Here is a 20,661-nt window from a genome sequence, read left to right as displayed (position 1 = left end):
TGTTGTAGACATAATTTTCCCCAAAACTAACCTCTAAATTCAATACAGGTCTACAAACTTGTATTTGTGAGGGCGTATTTATGTGAGTGTGTGTGTGTGTGTGTGTGTGTGTGTGTATGCACGTGCATATGCATTTATGGATGTAAACCAAAAAGCTAATCCTAAAAATAATATGAATAATAAAGGTCCAATAGCCAATACAATTTTAGAGGAAGAAAAAGAATTATAGTGGGGGCATTTCTCCATCAAAACTGACTTCTTATAAAAGTAAAATAATTAGGATGGTATGGTTTTGACTGAGAAATAAGAACTAAAACTCAAGTTGAAACCTAATTTGGGGGACCAGCAGTTGGCATAATAGCTACGTCACTGGACTCCCATGTAGTCGACCATGTTTAGAGTCCCGGACCCGGTGACTTAAACTCACACCGGGCACGTGTGCATGCGTGCTCAAGATCCCAAGAGGAGAATGTAGGAGAAGGAAGTGCGTGGCCATCCTTCCGGGGGGGTGATTTCTCGCTTTCTGTCTGTCTCTCTGGTGAGCCCACACGCCCTGTACCAAAAACCTGCCCCTCCCCCCCCAAAAAAAAGAGAAACCTAATTTGGAAAGTCATACTCTGGGAAAGACTTCTAGATCTGGGGCAGCTGCCCAGGGTAATAAATAATGACCTGCACAAAGTTATATAATCATAACATTTCAGGACACTGGAAATAGAACATCCCAAAAGATTTCAGAGATAGGGAGACAACAGAAAGAATGGAACCAGCAGATGCCATAAGATATGTCACTGGACTTGCACGTAGTCGACTGAAGTTCGAGTCCCAGACCTGGCAGCTTAAAACTCATGCAGGATGCATACATGTGCATGCCTAACATCCAGGGAGGACAACAGAGGAGAAGGGATTACAGCATGGTCATCCTCCCAGGGTGTGATTTCTCATTTTCTGTCTCTCTGTCTCTCAAGCAAGCGCACATGCCTTATATCAAAAAATCTCTCTCCAAAAAAAAGAAAGATTGAGAATCAGAATGACATCAGGTGTCTTAATAGCTACCCTGTCAGAAGACTATGTAATGCCTCCTAAATTCTAAAAGAAAAAAATCATTTCCTATCTAGAATGCCATGTCCAGCCAAATTATCTATCAAATCTGAGAGTAGAAATGAAGGCATTTTTCAGACATAACATACAATATTTATTCTTAATGAAACTTTCTTCAGGTAACTATCACCAAATGAGAGAAAACACATAGGATCCAGGAAATAGAGGACCCAACATTAAAGAACAACACAGTGAATTCCAAGAGGACAATAAAAGAAGTCCTAGGATGATAGATTGGCAGTAGGTTTATAGAACAAATAGTCCAGAGGGCAGCAGGTGGCATGGTGGTTAAGGACGCTGGACTCCTACATGGCTGACTGCGGTTTAAGTCCCAGACCTGGTGGCTTGCTTTCTAACTCCTCTCTCCCCCGCACTCTATCCCTCTCTGGTGGTGAAGTTGAAATAAATAAATGAACTAAATTAAATAGAATAATTCTTTAAAAAAAAAGAACAAATAGTCCAGATTAAAATAGAACAAGACGATGAAAGATTCTGGTATAGATATTTCCAAGCAGAAAAAGATAAATGCTGTTATTTAATGTGTCTGAAAGAGAAAGTAATTCCTAAATTACCTAATGTTTGGTGGGGAGTTTCGGGGTGAATGGTGAAAATTACATAGAAAACCAAGTAGATGCCAAATATGTGTGCCAAGATCCTGAGGAGTTGGGAGGGCTGGGAAAGGGGATTATGGCATGACAAGACTCTCTTAAACATATGCTGCATCCTCTCTTGCTCTCTCTCGTGTACACATGCATGCTCCCTATCATGAATAAAATAAATAACCTTTAAAAACAAAAAGGAAGCAAAGTGGTCACTTATTTCAGAGAGAAAAAATAGTTACTGAAGAAATATAATTAAAATATGCTGCATGAAAAAGCTATGAATGTTTTTATCACCATGAAAAAAAAATGACACAGAACTTAATGAAAGACTGTATGATAACTACAGTAGGATATTTTATTTATATATATGTAAAATACATTACACATATATATTTCATACATATATATTAAGGGAAATGTACTGGTTGGACAAGAGAAGGGTAAAATACCTGAATCCTCATATTCCATGGCAGGAAATTAATAGATAATATCTAAAACAATAAGTAATCAAGAGACAACAACACAGGGGCTAGCAAGTAGTGTTGTGGATTCTCACGTGGCTGGCCATGGCTCAAGTCCCAGACACAGTGGCTTGAAAGTCAGGCCAGGTGCGTGTACATGCATGACCAAAATCCAAAGAGGAGGATGGAGGAGGAAGGACTGCAATGTTGGTATCCCCCAGGGAGTGATTTCTCACTTTCCCTCTCTCTGTCTCCTCTCAAGTGAGCACACGTGCCCCATGGCATCCCCCAAGGGATGATTTCTCACTTTCCCTCTCTCTGTCTCTCTCAAGTGAGCACATGTGCCCCATGGTAAAAACTTAAAAAATAAAGTAAAAAAAAGAGAGACAACAGCACAAATATGACCATAAGAAATATGAGATCTCAGAAGAATCATATTTATATCTGCCTCTAAGGAAAAAGATTTAGAGGTAGGAAGGATTATGGCATAAGAACATTGTTTTTTGTTATACATCTTCCTAAAATATGTATAGATATCCCTTTGATAAAAAGTAAAAATAAAGTTGAAATAAAACAAAGATCAAGTCTAATGATGCAGTTGGTGGCAAATGGAATGACACCACTGGAAGTCACATGGCCAACTGTGGTTGAAATCCCCAGGTCAGCATGAAAACATGCTGGCCACATGTATAGGTGCTCAAGTTCGTGAGGATCTGAAGAATGGAGAAAGGGGAACATGGTCAAAGAGAATCTTGTCAAGGGTGCTGTTCTTTCCTCTCTCTGTCTCTTTCTAATGCACACTTACACGTGCTCTATTACAAATAAAATAAACTTCAAAAAATGTAAAAAGGTTTCTTTACTACAAAGTTTTAAATGGAGGTCCAATATGCTGGCATTCCTAGGAAAAGTATTTTGAGATCCTAAGTGTGCTAGAAACAAAATTTAAAGCATTATCCACTGTCAAACAAAGTAAGATTGAATGACTATAATGCCACACCAAGCTTTCAAGAAGAAATGTGAGCAGGGATGACTAGTATAGACAGAAATAGTACACACTGCATTCTGGAATGCATAGGGATTTAGAAGGGCTAGGAAAGGTGCCTCAGCTTTGAGTCCAAGGAGCTTATAACGTTCAAGACTGGGAAGACTGGGGAATTATTACCTCTTCCCTGGGGTTCTTTTTCCATAGTACCCTTCTCTCTGAAATTATGACCCACAACTTCCTGATACCAAAATACCCTGGCCATTCTTATATAAATAATTTTTTTTGGGGGGAGAGGTTTTTGCCATAGGGCATGTGTGCTCGCCAGACAGACAGAGAGAGACAGAGAGACTGAAAGCGAGAAATCACCCCCCAGGGGGTATGGCCATGCTGCAATCCCTTCTCCTCCATTCTCCTCTTGGGATCTTGGGCACGCACGCACACGCGCCCGGCGTGAGTTTTAAGCCACCGGGTCCAGGACTCGAACTGCAGTCGACTACATGGGAGTCCAGCGACATAGCCATTACGCTAACTGCTGGTCTCTAAATAAATTTTTAAAAAATACATACACACGTAAAATAGATATTTCCAAATGGCTATCATTTCCTGTCACAAAAGACATTCCTAAGTGTTCAGGTGTGCTAATGATTAATTCTCTCATCTTCCATCTATCTAAAAATGTCTTTAACTCACTCTATATATGAAGGATATTTTGACTTGATATAAAATTCTCATTTTACAAATTTTTTCTTTCAGTATTTTAATATCATTTCACATGTCTGCTTTTTAAAAGTTTATTTATTCATTATTGCTACTATTTTAATTTGCTAAAGAGTACATGTGTTCAACAGAGAGAGACAGCAAGAGACAGAGTGAGAGAGAAAGAGAAAACAAGCCACCAGGTGCAGGATTTGAACCAGGTCAGCCATGTGGGAGTCCAGCATCTCAACCACCATGCTACTTGCTAGTCCCACAATATCTTCTAAGGGCTCAGTAGTTACACATATCATTTCTCCCTTATAAGTAATGTTTTTCCTTTTGATTGCTTTTAATATATTTAATTTTCAGCATTTTAGTTGTGATATGACCAGGTATGGTTCCCTTTATACAAGGAGACTTCAGAAAGTCTGTGGAGAAATGGAATTAAAATAATAGTTTATTTTGGTGCCAGTAAGATTTTGAAATTCACATAGTTTTGCCATAGTATGAACTTTCTGAAGACCATTAGTAGTTCCGAGATATAGGATTGTTGGGTCTGATTTCTCATCACATCTAGAAAGTTTGAGCCATTACTCCTAATTTCTTTTTGTCTCTGTCTTACTCTTCTCCTTTCAGGATTCAAATTATATGATTTTCTGAGCCTCTATTTTACTTCAATATTTTTCTCTCTGTTCATCATATAGATCTCTATTGTTCTGTTCTCAAGTGTGCTAGTTCTTTTTTACTCCCATGTCCAGTCTTCTGCTATCTCATCCAGTAAACCTCTAATGTATTATTGTACTTTGCAGTTCTAAAATATCCATTTGTTTCCATGTTCTTCAGAGATTCCTTTTCTGTACAATCTTAAAGACTATATTTTCCTTTTTTCTGTAAGCATATCTACAATAGCTTCTTTAAGTCTTTGCTAAGTCCAATATTTGTCCATTCAAACTTCTACTGACTGCTTCATTTTCTGACTGTGTATCATTACTCTCATCCTACTTTTTTGTTGGGTCTAGTGGTTTTTAATTAAATCCTAGTTAATGTGAATAAGATATTATAGACAGTACAAACTATTATATTCTTCTGAAGAATAATAATTTATTGCTAAGCACATAAAAAATTACTGACTGATCGTGAATATATGTTCACTAATAATTACATTCTGTAAGTACATATTAATACAAAGACTAAGATTCATCACAAGTCCCTCAACTTAACAGGACCACTTCCAAACTCTGGGTATCTTATCATGGCTTGCATTTACACTATTAGACAGATTTAGAGTAGGTCTTCAATGTTACAAAGGCCTTAACTAACTCTTGGGCTGAAAACACACGGTCCCCTAGCACTCTTTCTTCTCTGGCACTGCTTGATATCTAGTAAGTCCGTCCTGTTTTCAAACAGGCATCATCCACTACTGGCAAATTTCATATAGTCTTGTAGTGCACATGTATAGCCCAACCCTCATGAAGTACCTCCACACAGATACTTTAGGATCTCTCTCTGCACAATTCCTTCCTCTCCAATTTCAAAGCCTGTAGGCTCCAGCGACTGCAGCTAACCCAACTCTGATCTCTTTTCTAAGCTCTAAAGAACTACAACACTCTGCTCTAACTCTAGCTTTCTGTGTTAGAGTCAGGTACAATGCCAATCATATGCAACTGTGAAGCATACCTTATAAGTTCAATTCTGTCCACTGTCCACTGTCCACTGCCTGAGAACAGCTGTCTCAAACACTGTGCCCAACTTTACAGCTGTTTATAGGGGGCAGACTAATGTGGTCCCAATCATTCTTTCCATCATGACCAGGAAGAGGTCAGAAATCCTTTTCAAAGAATTATCTCTTTGATGATAACGTGTATAGTATCCTCAACTGAACTGGTGCGAAGTGTACTCATGTAGGATAAATTCGCTTTACAAGCTAAGTGATGTAAAGTGATTGAATGTTTAAAATAAATAAAATAAAATAAAATAAGAGATTATCTCTTCAGGATACATCTTTAAAAGTCATATTACTCTTCCAAAGTTTGTGATGTTTTCATAGCCTTTATACTGTATTAAAGAGAATTGTACTTCAAAATATTTTCAATCAATTAAATTGATATGTTGGGTTTTCAGAAAAGTCATGATGTATTTTTTCTATGTTTTTCTATGCAAAAACGCATCATGGCTTTTTTTGACAACGCAATGTATTTAGATCTCTGTTACACAACCAGGAAAATGAAGTTTAGACAAAACAACAACAATAAATAAGGAATAAGAGTTGGGCACATAAACTTAAATAAATGAAAGAAAACAACTGAGGGGGTTAGGGTTAGCAGAAGTTAAGTAAAGGGTATCATGAAACTATTAATCATCAACCTAGACAACTTTCAGAAGTAAGGATTCATTTGTTGAACTCTGTCCCTCAGAATAAGAAAAAGAAATAGAAAGACAAAGATGTAAAAGTAAGGATGGTGTTATATTTTCTTTTTCTACATAAGACTTATTTTCCTTATCGCTCTGGCAATTTAAAAATATCTCTAGCATTGGGACCAGCAGTTAGTGTAATGGCTATGTCACTGGACTCCAACGTAGTCGACCACGGTTCGCCTCCCGGACCCAGTGGCTTAAAACTCACGCCGGGCATGTGTGCGTGCGTGCCCAAGATCCCAAGAGGAGAATGGAGGAGAAGGGATTGCGGCGTAGCCATACCCCCTGGGGGGTGATTTCTCGTTTTCTGTCTCTCTGTCTGTCTCTGTCTGTCTGGCGAGAGCACACTCCCTTTAGCAAATACCTCTAATTTATATATATATATATAAAACAATAATTAGTTACCAGCTAAAGAAGGAATAAGAACAAGTCTCAAAATTAACAACTTTAATTATGGAAGGAGGTGCAGCACAGATAAATGGATGGACAGACTGATGGATGTATAGATAATATAAATAGATGGCTTCTAAAACAGGTAAGACAAATAGTAAAAGAAATGTCTATGGGTTAAATAAATTAAGATTTATCATTATTTACCGTTCCATCTTCCATCAGCTTCAGACAAGAACCAAAATCTGCTAACCGAATATGTCCATTCATATCCATCAATATATTGTCAGGTTTAATGTCTCTGAAAAAATAAATACATCCAATTTTTAGTTGGGAAAAGTAATCAGCTGCTTGGTAAGACAACCATTTTGTCTGAAAATCTCAAAGTCTTTTAAAAGTAATACTCTAAGAACATCTATTTAGCTACTTTATGGGTTCAAATTCTGGCTCTGATACATATTAATTTTTTAAACCCATGTATATTCAGTATTCTCCTGGGGGATACTGTGGTAATTTTCATAGTAATAAAAGTAACTGTACCTGCTTTACTTTAGATTTATGCAGGTTCCAGTGTGACTATGATAGGCCTTCTTTCTTCATATCAAGAATGATACCCACAAAAAATACTATCCTCTAGACCATGATATTGGACAGGAGGGGAAAAAATACATTTCCTAGACCCTAATCATAAACACAGATAAATTCTAAAATCCTATCTGTTTGCCTGCCTGCCTGTCTGTTTCTACAGTTCATGACATCAAAAAGGAATCCATTCATGTGAACTTTTAAGACTAAAAACCTCCAAATAATGGCCAGCCAGGTGGTGTGGTGATTAAGGCAGCTGGATCCTACATGATTAACTGTGCAGTTCGCATTCCCGACCTGGATGCTTGAAAAATATGCCTCGTGCATGTACATGCATACCCAAAATCCTGGAAGGAGAACAGAGAAGGGACTGTAGCATGGTCATCCCTCTAGGGAGGCTTTCTCACTTTTTCTCTCTTTCTGTCTCTTATTTCTCTCTAGTGAACACATACACACTCTATAGCAAATTTAAATAATAATAATAATAAAACTGCCTAAAAGATTATACCACTTAAAGCTTTCACTATTTGTAGATGTTAAGGCAATGACTTTTTTTTTTTTTTTGGAGAGATTTTCACTGTAGGGCGCGTGCGCTCGCCAGACAGACAGAAAGAGACATAGAGACAGAAAGCGAGAAATCACCCCCCGGGGGGATGGTCACGCCGCAATCCCTTCTCCTCCATTCTCCTCTCGGGATCTTGGGCACGCACGCACACGCGCCCGGCGTGAGTTTTAAGCCACCGGGTCCGGGACACGAACCGCGGTCGACTACGTGGGAGTCCAGCGACATAGCCATTACGCCAACTGCTGGTTCCCTTAAGTCAATGACTTTTAAGATGTCCGAATCTAAATGGTTTTGAATTTTAATGCAAACTGTGGAAAAATAATCATACACAAAAATAATTTCATCAAGAAAAGTCTTAGACACTCAATAATATGAAGTTCTAATCACATTCTAAATACTGTATTGTAGAGCTTACCTCATAGCTCAGAGGTTAAGACCTGTGCATTAAGAGCCATATCTCATGTGGCTAATCACTGTTCAAACCCTGATCCTGGCACCTTGAAAAGCACACCAGATGCACATAGATGTATACCCCAAATCCTGATGGGATGAAGGAATGGAGGACAAAAGATCACAGTGTGACCATGCCCCAATACAGGGTGTTTGTGTACATGTGTGCTCTCTTTTTGGTGAGTGCATGAGCCCTTTGGTACATAAGAAAGAATGAAAATAAAGATTGCAATTGTGAATAACTAAGATATTAGATCCTACAATATATTTTACTTTTAGATGAAGAGAAAGAATCTTCTATGTCTACTACAGAAATGTACAAAAACATCTACTGGGTGCATGTGGTTAGTCAGAGTATGGTAGGGTCACGGTAACCTAAATTACAACATTGAAGGTTCTCTATTTCCCATCCCCCCCCCCCCCCCCCGCTTAACATGGCTATAATATTAGCACTACTTTCATTACTGAGGCAATTTTTGTGTGTTGTACATCACAGATTGACAAATTATGACCCATGAGCCAAACCCAGCCTGCTAGCCTGCTCCCTGCTCTTGGAAATGAAGTGCTACTATAGCATAGCTATTTAAGTATTGGCTATGTCTACTTTCACTCTACAATGGCAGAATGGGTAGTTACGTCAGAGATCAGATGGCCTAAACCACCTAAAATATTCACTATAGGGGGAACAGCAGTTGGCTATGTCGCTGGACTCCCATGTAGTCGACCGCAATTTGAGTCCCAGACCCTGTGGCTTAAACTAACACCAGGCGCATGTGCACGCGTGCCCAAGATCCTGAGAGGAGAATGGAGGAGAAGGGATTGCGGCGTGGCCATCGCCCCTGGGGGAGTGACTTCATGTTTTCTGTCTCTCTGTTTTTCTCTGTCATTCTGGTGAGCGCACGCACCCTATAGCAAAAACCTCTCAAAAAAAAAAAAAATTCACAATAGGGCTCTTTATAGGCGTAGTTTTTCAACTCCTATTGTACATGACAGACAACTGTTTAACAGAGATATACAGACTGAAAACCACAATCTGTATAGGAAATTGGCTTCCTAATCCTCAACATTTTAATTTATCCTAAACCATCAAAAAGTTATTAAGCAAAGACTTTCTGTTATTTGAAAACATCAAAGAAGTACATTTTCCATGGCAGAAGGAAGCTTAGAAATTACTTAAGCCAAAAGAAAAAAATAATTACCTAGACTGTGTTTAGATGAGGACACAAATGTATTTATTTTTTATTGAAAGAAATTAAATACAGTCACTATAAATTACTGCTACTGACATAATAGCTCTCAGATTTCAAAGGCTATTTAAAAAATTGTAAAGACAGGGACCAGCAGTTAGCATAATGGCTATGTCGCTGGACTCCCATGTAGTTGACTGTGGTTCGCATCTCGGAACCGGTGGCTTAAAACTCACACCCAGCGCGTGTGCGTGCGTGCCCAAGATCCCGAGAGGGGAATGGAGGAGAAGGGATTGCGGCATGGCCATCCCCGGGGGGGGAGGGGGTGTATGACTTCTCACTTTCTGTCTCTCTGTCTCTGTCTGGCGAGTGCATACGCCCTATAGCAAAAACCTGTTCAAAAAAAAAAAAATTGTAAAGACAGGATTAATAAATATCAACAGTATTTTTGGCTATTTCTAGAACAGTAAGTATTAAAAATTAATAAGACATAAAGTACATTAATGTGAATATATGTGTACTTACAATACTATATAAATAAAATAGGAAACACTAAAAATTGCTAAGACATTATAGATAATACTTACACTCCCTAATTATTTCACTGCCACTCTTGATCACATCCCCTTTCACTTCCGAGAGGCACCCACTATGCTGAATTTGGTGCTTACTATATCCATGCATATTTTACACTATTTTCCACATAAACAAAATCATAAAACTTTGTATAGTATTTTTGAATGTCTTTAGACTTCACAATTAAAACCTAACTGTGAGTAGCCTTTTGCAACTTTCTATGCCATCTCATCTCTGACATAACTACCCATTCTGCCATTGTAGTATGAAAAATATACAGCCAATATTTAAGTAGCATGTTTTTTAATGATCTATTTTAGCACATATTGCTCTAGCTCATTAATTTTAATTGCTGTACAGAATACTATCGTGTGTGGGACCAGCAGTTAGCATAATGGCTATGTCGCTGGACTCCCACGTAGTTGACCGCAGTTCGAGTCCCGGACCCGGTGGCTTAAACTCACGCCGGCACATGTGCATGCGTGCCCAAGATCCCGAGAGGAGAATGGAGGAGAAGGGACTGCGGCGTGGCCATCCCCCCGAGGGGTGATTTCTCGCTTTCTATCTCTATGTCTCTGTCTGTCTGGCGGGCACACGCACACTATAACAAAAATCTCTCAAAAAAAAAAAAAGAATACTATCGTGTGTGTGTGTGTGTGTGTGTATAAATTTATCAATTCCCAATTATGGAATTCAGATGGTTTCCAATTTTTATTTTACTATTGCATAAACTGCTGACATGAGTATTTTCTTTAAAGAATTATTTAATTTTATTTGTTCATTTATTTTAATTTGACCAGAGAAGGATACATACATACAGAGAAAGAGAGAGAGAGAAGGAAAGTGAGAAAGCAAGCCACCAGGTCTGGGACTCAATCGTAGTTGACCAGGTGGGAGTGTCCAGCACCTTAACCACCATGCCACCTGCTGATCCCTGACATGAGTATTTTTATAAGTATCTTCTAGTGCTCAGGCTATAGATCTCAAAGTGGAAATGATGTAGGAGACAAGTGCATTGTTGACTGTACTAGCATAATTCTAAGTACAGCTGGGAATCTTTATTATCATTGACCATTTTAAGATTCCTATTTGGTAAAATACCTGCTAATAAATCTGCCATTATTTTAATAATAAGTGGGTATAGAGGGGTGTTTTGTTAAATCTTTAGAGATCCTCCTACATGTGGGCTTGTTTTTCTTTTAGTGTATTTCTTTTTCTTTCTTTTTCCTTTATTCATGATATTTCATGTTAAGTATATGAGATTTAGAGAAATACAGGGAGGTAAGCAGAGAGGGAAAGTGAAGCACTTTCCTTAAGCAGGGTCTGGTCATGCCATGATCCCCTTCCTTCAGTCCTCCAACTAATCAGATCTACCTGGAATTAATTTTTGTGGATAGGATAAGAAAAAGGTCAATTTTATTTCTTACTATTCCAACAACTTATATTGAAATGACATCCTGCACCACTGATTCTATTTTTACTCATGAGAGGATATGTATGCACACATGAGAGAGAAAGAAGTACCCTTGACAGGGTCTCATGCTGTGACGCCCTAACCAGCCCTCCAGCACATCAGGATCTTGGACACACACCTGGTGTGCTTCAGAGATCCAAACTGTGGTCAGCCATGTGGCTTCTAGCACTGGTAGTAAGCTACCAACTGCACCACAGACGCTGGATTCACCACGGAAATGTCTAGTGCCACCTAGACATACATCTAATGGCTCAGGATCCTGATGGGTAGGGAAATTGGAGGAAACAGGTTCACAGAATGACAATGCCCCATTAGGGATTGGCTGCTCTCTCTCTTTCTCTCTCTCTCTCTCTCCCCCCCCCCTTCTCCCTCCTTCACATATACATGCACATGCATGCTCTCTAGCTTAAAAAATGTTAGGGCTTTATAGTATTCTATTATATGACTGTGACATAATTTAGTTATCTAGTTTATTAATAATGAGTATCTGATTTTTCTTTCAACTTTTCTGATGACAAATACTGATGTGAATGGGGCCAGCTGGTGGCATGGTAGCTAAGGTGCTGGACTCCCACACGAGTGATCACAGTTTAAGCCCTAGACCTGGTGGCTTGAAAATTATGCCAGACATGTATGACCAAAATCCCAGGAGAAGAATGAAGAAGGGATTGTACATGACTGGTCCCCTCCCTCACTTTCCCTTTCTCTGTTTATCTATGTGTCTCTCCTGTGGGCACACACGCCCTATGGCAAAAACTTTTTTAAGAAACGTAAACAATCTCACATACGTGTCATTTTCAGTATTAGGATAGCGGTAGAATAAAATTCTAAATGTGAAATTTCTAGGAAAAAACACACGCATTTAAAATTTTGATAGTTATACCCAAAATGGTCACACACAACCCTAGCTGGGTCAATTTATATTTTCATGAGATTCATGTGAAAGTGCCTTTATATTTTCTTTAAAGAATTATTTAATTTTATTTGTTCATTTATTTTAATTTGACCAGAGAAGGATACATACATACAGAGAAAGAGAGAGAGAGAAGGAAAGTGAGAAAGCAAGCCACCAGGTCTGGGACTCAATCGTAGTTGACCAGGTGGGAGTGTCCAGCACCTTAACCACCATGCCACCTGCTGATCCCTGACATGAGTATTTTTATAAGTATCTTCTAGTGCTCAGGCTATAGATCTCAAAGTGGAAATGATGTAGGAGACAAGTGCATTGTTGACTGTACTAGCATAATTCTAAGTACAGCTGGGAATCTTTATTATCATTGACCATTTTAAGATTCCTATTTGGTAAAATACCTGCTAATAAATCTGCCATTATTTTAATAATAAGTGGGTATAGAGGGGTGTTTTGTTAAATCTTTAGAGATCCTCCTACATGTGGGCTTGTTTTTCTTTTAGTGTATTTCTTTTTCTTTCTTTTTCCTTTATTCATGATATTTCATGTTAAGTATATGAGATTTAGAGAAATACAGGGAGGTAAGCAGAGAGGGAAAGTGAAGCACTTTCCTTAAGCAGGGTCTGGTCATGCCATGATCCCCTTCCTTCAGTCCTCCAACTAATCAGATCTACCTGGAATTAATTTTTGTGGATAGGATAAGAAAAAGGTCAATTTTATTTCTTACTATTCCAACAACTTATATTGAAATGACATCCTGCACCACTGATTCTATTTTTACTCATGAGAGGATATGTATGCACACATGAGAGAGAAAGAAGTACCCTTGACAGGGTCTCATGCTGTGACGCCCTAACCAGCCCTCCAGCACATCAGGATCTTGGACACACACCTGGTGTGCTTCAGAGATCCAAACTGTGGTCAGCCATGTGGCTTCTAGCACTGGTAGTAAGCTACCAACTGCACCACAGACGCTGGATTCACCACGGAAATGTCTAGTGCCACCTAGACATACATCTAATGGCTCAGGATCCTGATGGGTAGGGAAATTGGAGGAAACAGGTTCACAGAATGACAATGCCCCATTAGGGATTGGCTGCTCTCTCTCTTTCTCTCTCTCTCTCTCTCCCCCCCCCCTTCTCCCTCCTTCACATATACATGCACATGCATGCTCTCTAGCTTAAAAAATGTTAGGGCTTTATAGTATTCTATTATATGACTGTGACATAATTTAGTTATCTAGTTTATTAATAATGAGTATCTGATTTTTCTTTCAACTTTTCTGATGACAAATACTGATGTGAATGGGGCCAGCTGGTGGCATGGTAGCTAAGGTGCTGGACTCCCACACGAGTGATCACAGTTTAAGCCCTAGACCTGGTGGCTTGAAAATTATGCCAGACATGTATGACCAAAATCCCAGGAGAAGAATGAAGAAGGGATTGTACATGACTGGTCCCCTCCCTCACTTTCCCTTTCTCTGTTTATCTATGTGTCTCTCCTGTGGGCACACACGCCCTATGGCAAAAACTTTTTTAAGAAACGTAAACAATCTCACATACGTGTCATTTTCAGTATTAGGATAGCGGTAGAATAAAATTCTAAATGTGAAATTTCTAGGAAAAAACACACGCATTTAAAATTTTGATAGTTATACCCAAAATGGTCACACACAACCCTAGCTGGGTCAATTTATATTTTCATGAGATTCATGTGAAAGTGCCTTTAGCCTACAACTTGAAATCAAAGTAGTCTGTCAAATATTTAAATTTTTTTCTCATCTTATAGGTGAAAAGTGATAGTGAACCTAGAAAGACTCAGTTTACACATTAACTACTGAGAAGAGCAAAATCTGTGATAAAATAATGGCATGAGGAATGAGACAGAGGCGTAGTAGAAAACGCAGTGCTCTGAGAGACTGACCCACACAGGTAGGCTCTAGGCTGGCATCCTGAGACCTCCCTGCATACACCGGGCACATGTGTGGCTGTGATCTACAGCTGGCTGAGACCACGGGGAAATTATCGGGACCATATTGAGGGTGTACTCTCTCTCTCTTTCTCTCTGTATCTCTCTCTAGCTCTAGCTCTATGTCTCTGGATCATGGATGAAACAAATGAACAGACTATTAAAAAAATGTGAACGAATACAGGATGGAAGAGTGAAAGGGAAGATAAACAACTCAATCCTCAACTAGTATAGTAAGGAGTCAGTAAAGTCCTTAAGAAACACCTTAAAATTCATAAATACAGAAATATCTAGAAATATACAAAGGACGTTAGAAATATGGGGTCAATGGGACCAGCAGTTAGCGTAATGGCTATGTCACTGGACTCCCATGTAGTCGACCGCGGTTGAGTCCCGGACCAGGTGGCTTAAACTCACACGGGGTGTGTGAGTTCGTGCCCAAGATCCCAAGATGAGAATGAAGGAGAAGGGATTGCAGTGTGGCCATCCCCCTGGGGGGTGATTTCTCACTTTCTAACTCTCTGTCTTTCTGGTGAGTGCATGCGCCCTATAGCAAAAACCTCTCCCCCCCAAAAAAAGAAAAAAGAAATATGGGGTCAAAAACAACGAGTAGTTTAAACCAACTGAATGTGGTTACCACTGAGAAACAGGGATAAGAGGTGTAGAAGAGGGACTATTTTTTAATATAGCCTTTTTTTTTTCTTTGGAGAGATTTTTGCTATAGGGCGCGTGCGCTCGCCAGACAGAGAGAGAGAGAGACATAGAGACAGAAAGCGAGAAATCATCCCCCAAAGTGGATGGTCATGCTGCAATCCCTTCTCCTCCATTCTCCTCTCGGGATCTTGGGCACACACGCACACGTGCCCGGCATGAGTTTTAAGCCACCGGGTCCGGGACGCGAACCGCGGTTGACTATGTGGGAGTCCAGCGACACAGCCATTATGCTAACTGCTGGTTCCCTTAATATAGCCTTTTTGATGCTAGTTGAATTTTAGTTTTACTATATGAGGTACTGTTTGATTAAAATAAGTTAAAAAACAAAAAGGTCTGTATTTAAAGTCTGGTCATTTAATTAAAGAACATTAAATGCTTTGACTAAGCCACTATGATCACCTACAGTCAATAATAATTTTTAGCTGAAACAATTAATGGATATCAAGATCATGTGTAATACCATAATGTTCTAATGATAATACTAATTAGGCTCTGTTTGTCCACCAGAGATTACAATTACACATTTAATGTAATACATTACCTGCTAACTCACTCACATCCTCACTCATTTTACTCCACGGCTAAAGGAGCAGTGCCTCTGTTCTTAAATCAGGGACAGAGTTGATATTATTTTCTCTTGAAAACTAGTTACATTTTCTTGTTTCTTCATACATTAGATAATTCTGAATTATATCCTAAACATATGGATGTTAAATTGTTGGGACCTTGAATTATTTTATATTCTCCACTTACTGTTTTTCCCTCTCATTTTATCAACTAACTTATCACACTCAACTACAAACTGTTTCTTGAGCAAAAGTTTGTCACTAATGCTTGAACCTGGAAAGACTTATACCTGCCTCAACCAATGGTGGAAGTGAAGCTGTATGACTTCCAAGGCCAGATCATAAACATGCCATGAAATTCTACTTTGTTCTCTTGGTACACTTGCTCTCCATCATGTCATTAAGAAACCTGAAACCAGCACATGGTGTAATGGTTATGTCGCCTGGACTCCCACATAGTTGACAGTGGTTCAAATCCCAGAGCTGGAGGCTTAAAAATCACATGTTCATGGGTACATGTATGTGCATGCCCAAAATTCTGAGCAGGAGAATGGAGGAGAAGTGATTGCGGCGTGGCCATCCCCTTGAGCTTTTCAGGATCTTGTGTACATGTTTCCCCTCCCTCGGGCTGGGGATCCTAGTGGTTGGTCATGTGATTTCTAGCCTCCAGTTAGGTTCACTATAGACTACGCCACCAGCTTGGACCTGAGTGAGCCATCTTGGCAGTTGATCTTCCAACCCCAGGTGAGCCACAATAACTCATGCTACAGAGTGAACAATTAGTCCTTGCCTAATCCTGCTCAAACTGCAAACGTATAAGCAAAACAGTGATTATTACTTTATATTAACCAATATCTACCAGTATATGGTGAATAGAAATGTGCTGCCTTCTCCTTCAATGAAGGGCTTTGCCCTTTGTCAGTAAACCACTCCCAGCTGTCAGCTCCTTCAGAGTTAATAAAAAGGCCTGCCTATATTGGAGCAGCCCATCTACCCTGAATGACTGATAGGAAATACAAAGACCAGGCCATTTTAACAAAACTAGTAACAACTCAAGTGGACACAGATTCTCCAGAACTCCATGTGGGATGGTCTGAGGTGCTGGCTTGCAGTACAATCTGACTTCTCCTCTTCAATCCTGCTTCCTCCAACTCCCTTCCACTAGTATTAAATCCTAATAAATAACCTTGCAACACATATTCTGCCTTAATGCCTGCTTTTGCAGAACACGATGCATTACACAACAAATGATGAGTGAACAATGGGTCATCATATACCATTTTCTGATAAAATAAGCAAAATAACATCTGGCATTAAGAACCACTCTGAGTAGTGACAACTTGCAAATAAGGTGACAGCCAGTCAACCAGTTTACAAGTATTGACAATAAAAGAGTGCAAGGAAAGATCAGGCAAAACATTAATTTCAACCTAGACAATTCATGAAAACTAAGAAAAGAAGTAGAAACATTCAGAAAGATAAAATCTCTACAAATCTCTCTAAAACCATTATTCTAGCTTCTGCTAAATTTGAGTATGAATCACACCATTTGTCAGTTAATTAAAGTTTTTAAAATAAGAATATGTCCCTGTCGTGAAGCAAAACCAAATAACATTGATGTACAGAGAAATAGCATTATTTTTAAACTATATATCAAAATTGATAATTAAAATGATACATGTTATATTTGTAACAGCAAAGAATTAAAAAAGCATTCTAAAACAATGACTATATTTTGATAATATTTTGACCAGCTATGGTAAGTGAGTCATCTTTTTCACTAGAACATAAGTACCAAAAGCAGGACTTTTACAAATATTAGCCCTATGATAATGAAATATGAGTATAAAAATAGTAGTTAACCTAAAAGCTGTTGTCTTCAACCCTGGAAATTAATACCAAGTAGAGAGATTATTTAATTACAAATACCTGAGCACCAACCCAGATACCCTGAATCAGAATACGGCATGGACTGGCCACTAAGAATCACTAAGACACGTATTTCTCTTTCCCATCGGCATTGTCAGTATCTCCCATTTGGTTCCTTATTATTGTTTAGGGTCAGGAGTGGACTCTTATATAAGAAAGCTATTATTTTCTGGTGTCCCTACCACTCCCCCTTTACATACATATACAGAAAAAACTAGCATCTTGCATTGTAATATTACAACTAGATTGCATATTTAAATTCTCTTAATTTTGTCAAGAAATAGTACATCAGTACTAAAGAAAACACATACTGGTAAAATTATGTCACAAAATACCTTCTTGTTGGTCAGAAATTAGAATTCCTAATAGGCATATTAATTTAGAGCTTACCCTAAAATTGAGAGTACAGTTATTAGCAAAGTTCCATCATAAAATTTTTCAACTTATTTTTTCTTTTGCAAGGTGAAAATAATTAAAAATTCTACATGAGAACTGGCCTCAGAGTCTAGTGGTTAAAGGAGCTGGACTCTACATGGTCCACCACAGTTCAAATCTTGGCCTCCATGGCTTGAAAAACATGCCAGATATGTATGTGTACATACATAACAAAACCTTATAGGATGGAGAAACCAAAGAGAAGGGATTGCAGTGTGATCACAGCAGGACTGTTACAAATATTATCCCCATAATATTTGGTACCTGGAGGGTGCTTGCTCTCTCTCTCGCTCTCTCTCTCTCTCCTCTCTCTCTGGTTAGCACAGGTACCCTCTAGCAATTAAGGAAAAAAAATTCTTTTTTTTTTTTTTTTTGCCATTGGGGGCATGTGCTTGCCAGAAAGACAGAGAGAGACAGAGAGACAGAAAGCGAGAAATCACCCCCCCCCCCGGGAGGATGGCCACGCCGCAATCCCTTCTCCTCCACTCTCCTCTCAGGATCTTGGGCACACACGTACACGCACCAGGCGTGAGTTTAAGCCACTGGGTCCGGGACTCGAAACGCGGTTGACTACATGGGAGTCCAGCGCCAGCCATTACGCTAACTGCTGGTCCCAGGGGAAAAAAAAATTCCTATGGAACCCTACCCTGTATGAATGAAACAGTACTGGAAGGAGGCGCCCTTGCTAACACTAGACCTTCTCGCTGCTACTGAAATATGAAATGAACTGTAACATAATGGTCATCTGTAAATAAAATACTTCCTATAACAGTGTATAGCTTGAGTTCACCTATAATTCTAGTGAAAGAATTCTGAAATATTATATTTCCTATACTTTGGGAATTCTAGGATATTACACAAATAACTCCTACATCTGCAATATGAAAAGGTCCAGTTTTGAAATGTGACTCAGGCTTGTGAAGGACTGAACTGAGTGTTGAGTAAGCTCTGGCCTTAAAGTATTTCTTTGTCTTTGTAAGAGTAATTATTTTACACATGCCAAGAGGGTGACCGCCAAGTTACATCTTCGACTCTAAGCTGAAAGAGATGAAATTAGCCTGAAGTCCTGGTGAAGGTCCAGCACATACCTATCTTTCATGAAATTCTTACGGGATAAAGGGTGAAATGAATGCCAAGGTATTTCTCCCAGCACATTCTATTAAGATAGGACTGATCAATTTCCTATACTGTATCAGTACATTTTCCTCTAGAGTTAACCTCATAATATAAAACATTATTAACATTAAGGAGATAGAGTTAATTAAAATTATAATCATAAATCTTAACTAGGAAATAAATTATAAGAGGAGAAACAGGAATTATAAAGAAATCTACAAATCAGTTAACTGTTTGGTTTCTTTCTGGACTAGAGCAAAAAGAGGTTACTTTAAAAATCAATTCCATCCTGGGCCAACCCCTCAGTATACTGGCTAAATGCTGTGTAGATGGAGTCTGACTCTACAGGGCTGACAATGGTTTAAATTCTGCCCAGCAGCTTGAAAAACACACTGAGCTGGGATCAGCAGGTGGCATGGTGGTTAAGGAGCTGGACACGCCCCCATGGCTGACCATGGTTCAAGTCCCAGACCTTACTTTCTCTATATATATTGTCAAATTATAGTAGATTAATTAATTAATTAATTAATTAAAATAATTCTTTCAAAAGAAAAGAAATTAAAAAGAAAAGAAAAACACACTGAGCATGTACATGAGTACCCCAGATCTCGAGGGGAAAGGAATGAAGGAAAGGAGATTACGAGTGACTAGGCCCTGTTCCTTGTTCTCTGGCATTAGGGGAGAAAATAAAATTAGAAGAAAAAACACATTACATGCTATGAATTCATTCAAGGCCAGCATTTAATTTTTAAAAACAAATACAGGAAGTACACATTCTCCATCAGGTTTCACCAAATCTGCTTAATTTGCCTTCAGAGAGATTCTACCCAACAGAAGGAAGTTAATGCACCCTAACTTTTAGGATCTTAGTCTGATCTGAAACACAGGCATTTTCACATAAACAAACTATACCAGGAAAGTGAAGATATGATTGAAAAACTAGAAAACATAGGCTGGCTGGTGGCGTGGTGGTTGAAGTGCTGGATTCCCACATGTCTGACCATGGTTTGAGCCCTGGACCTGGCAGCTTACTTTCTCACTCCCTCTCCATATCTCTCTCTCTCTCTGATAAAATTGAATAATAATAATAAATAATAAATTAAAATAATTCTTTAAAAAAAGAAAAACTAGAATACATAAATGACAACTTCTCTTCACTGGTTCTGATTCAGTATGAATGGATTTGGTCTCAGGTTCTGTACTTCTTTTTTATTATCTATTTCTTTTTCATGACAGAATGTATGTGCACATGTGAGAGGAAGAAAGAGCAAAAAAACAAAACCACTTTTGACAGGTCTGGTCAAGCCATAATCCCTTCCCCCAATCCTCCAGAACCTCAGGATCTTAAGCACACATGCACAGACCTGGCATGTTTCAGGTCAACAGCCTGCAATTGGCAACAGAGCTGCCAACACTGCAATTCAGTACACTACTAACTGTACCACTAGTCTGGGCCACATTCTTATTTTAAAATAATTCCATTATGAAATAAAGTGAAGAAGGAAGGAATAAATAAATGACAATGACTAGAGGACCAGC

General features: G+C 38.9%; 1 protein-coding gene across 8 annotated transcripts in view; it reads right to left on the bottom strand.

Annotated features, from left to right (window-relative positions):
- CDC42BPA (CDC42 binding protein kinase alpha) overlaps window positions 1–20,661 on the bottom strand; it is a 280,345-nt gene that overhangs the window by 153,202 nt on the left and 106,482 nt on the right. For all 8 annotated transcript variants that reach the window (XM_014591108.1, XM_027775224.1, XM_027775225.1 and 5 more), the window contains exon 6: window positions 6,855–6,948. In XM_014591108.1, the coding sequence (XP_014446594.1) occupies window positions 6,855–6,948 (94 nt within the window). The remainder of the gene's footprint in view (window positions 1–6,854; window positions 6,949–20,661) is intronic.

Source organism: Tupaia chinensis, unplaced genomic scaffold, assembly GCF_000334495.1.
Source record: "Tupaia chinensis unplaced genomic scaffold, TupChi_1.0 Scaffold000532_1, whole genome shotgun sequence".
NCBI lineage: Eukaryota > Metazoa > Chordata > Mammalia > Scandentia > Tupaiidae > Tupaia > Tupaia belangeri.
The sequence above is the reverse complement of the archived record's forward strand: the minus strand, read 5'-3'. Positions and strand labels throughout refer to the sequence as shown.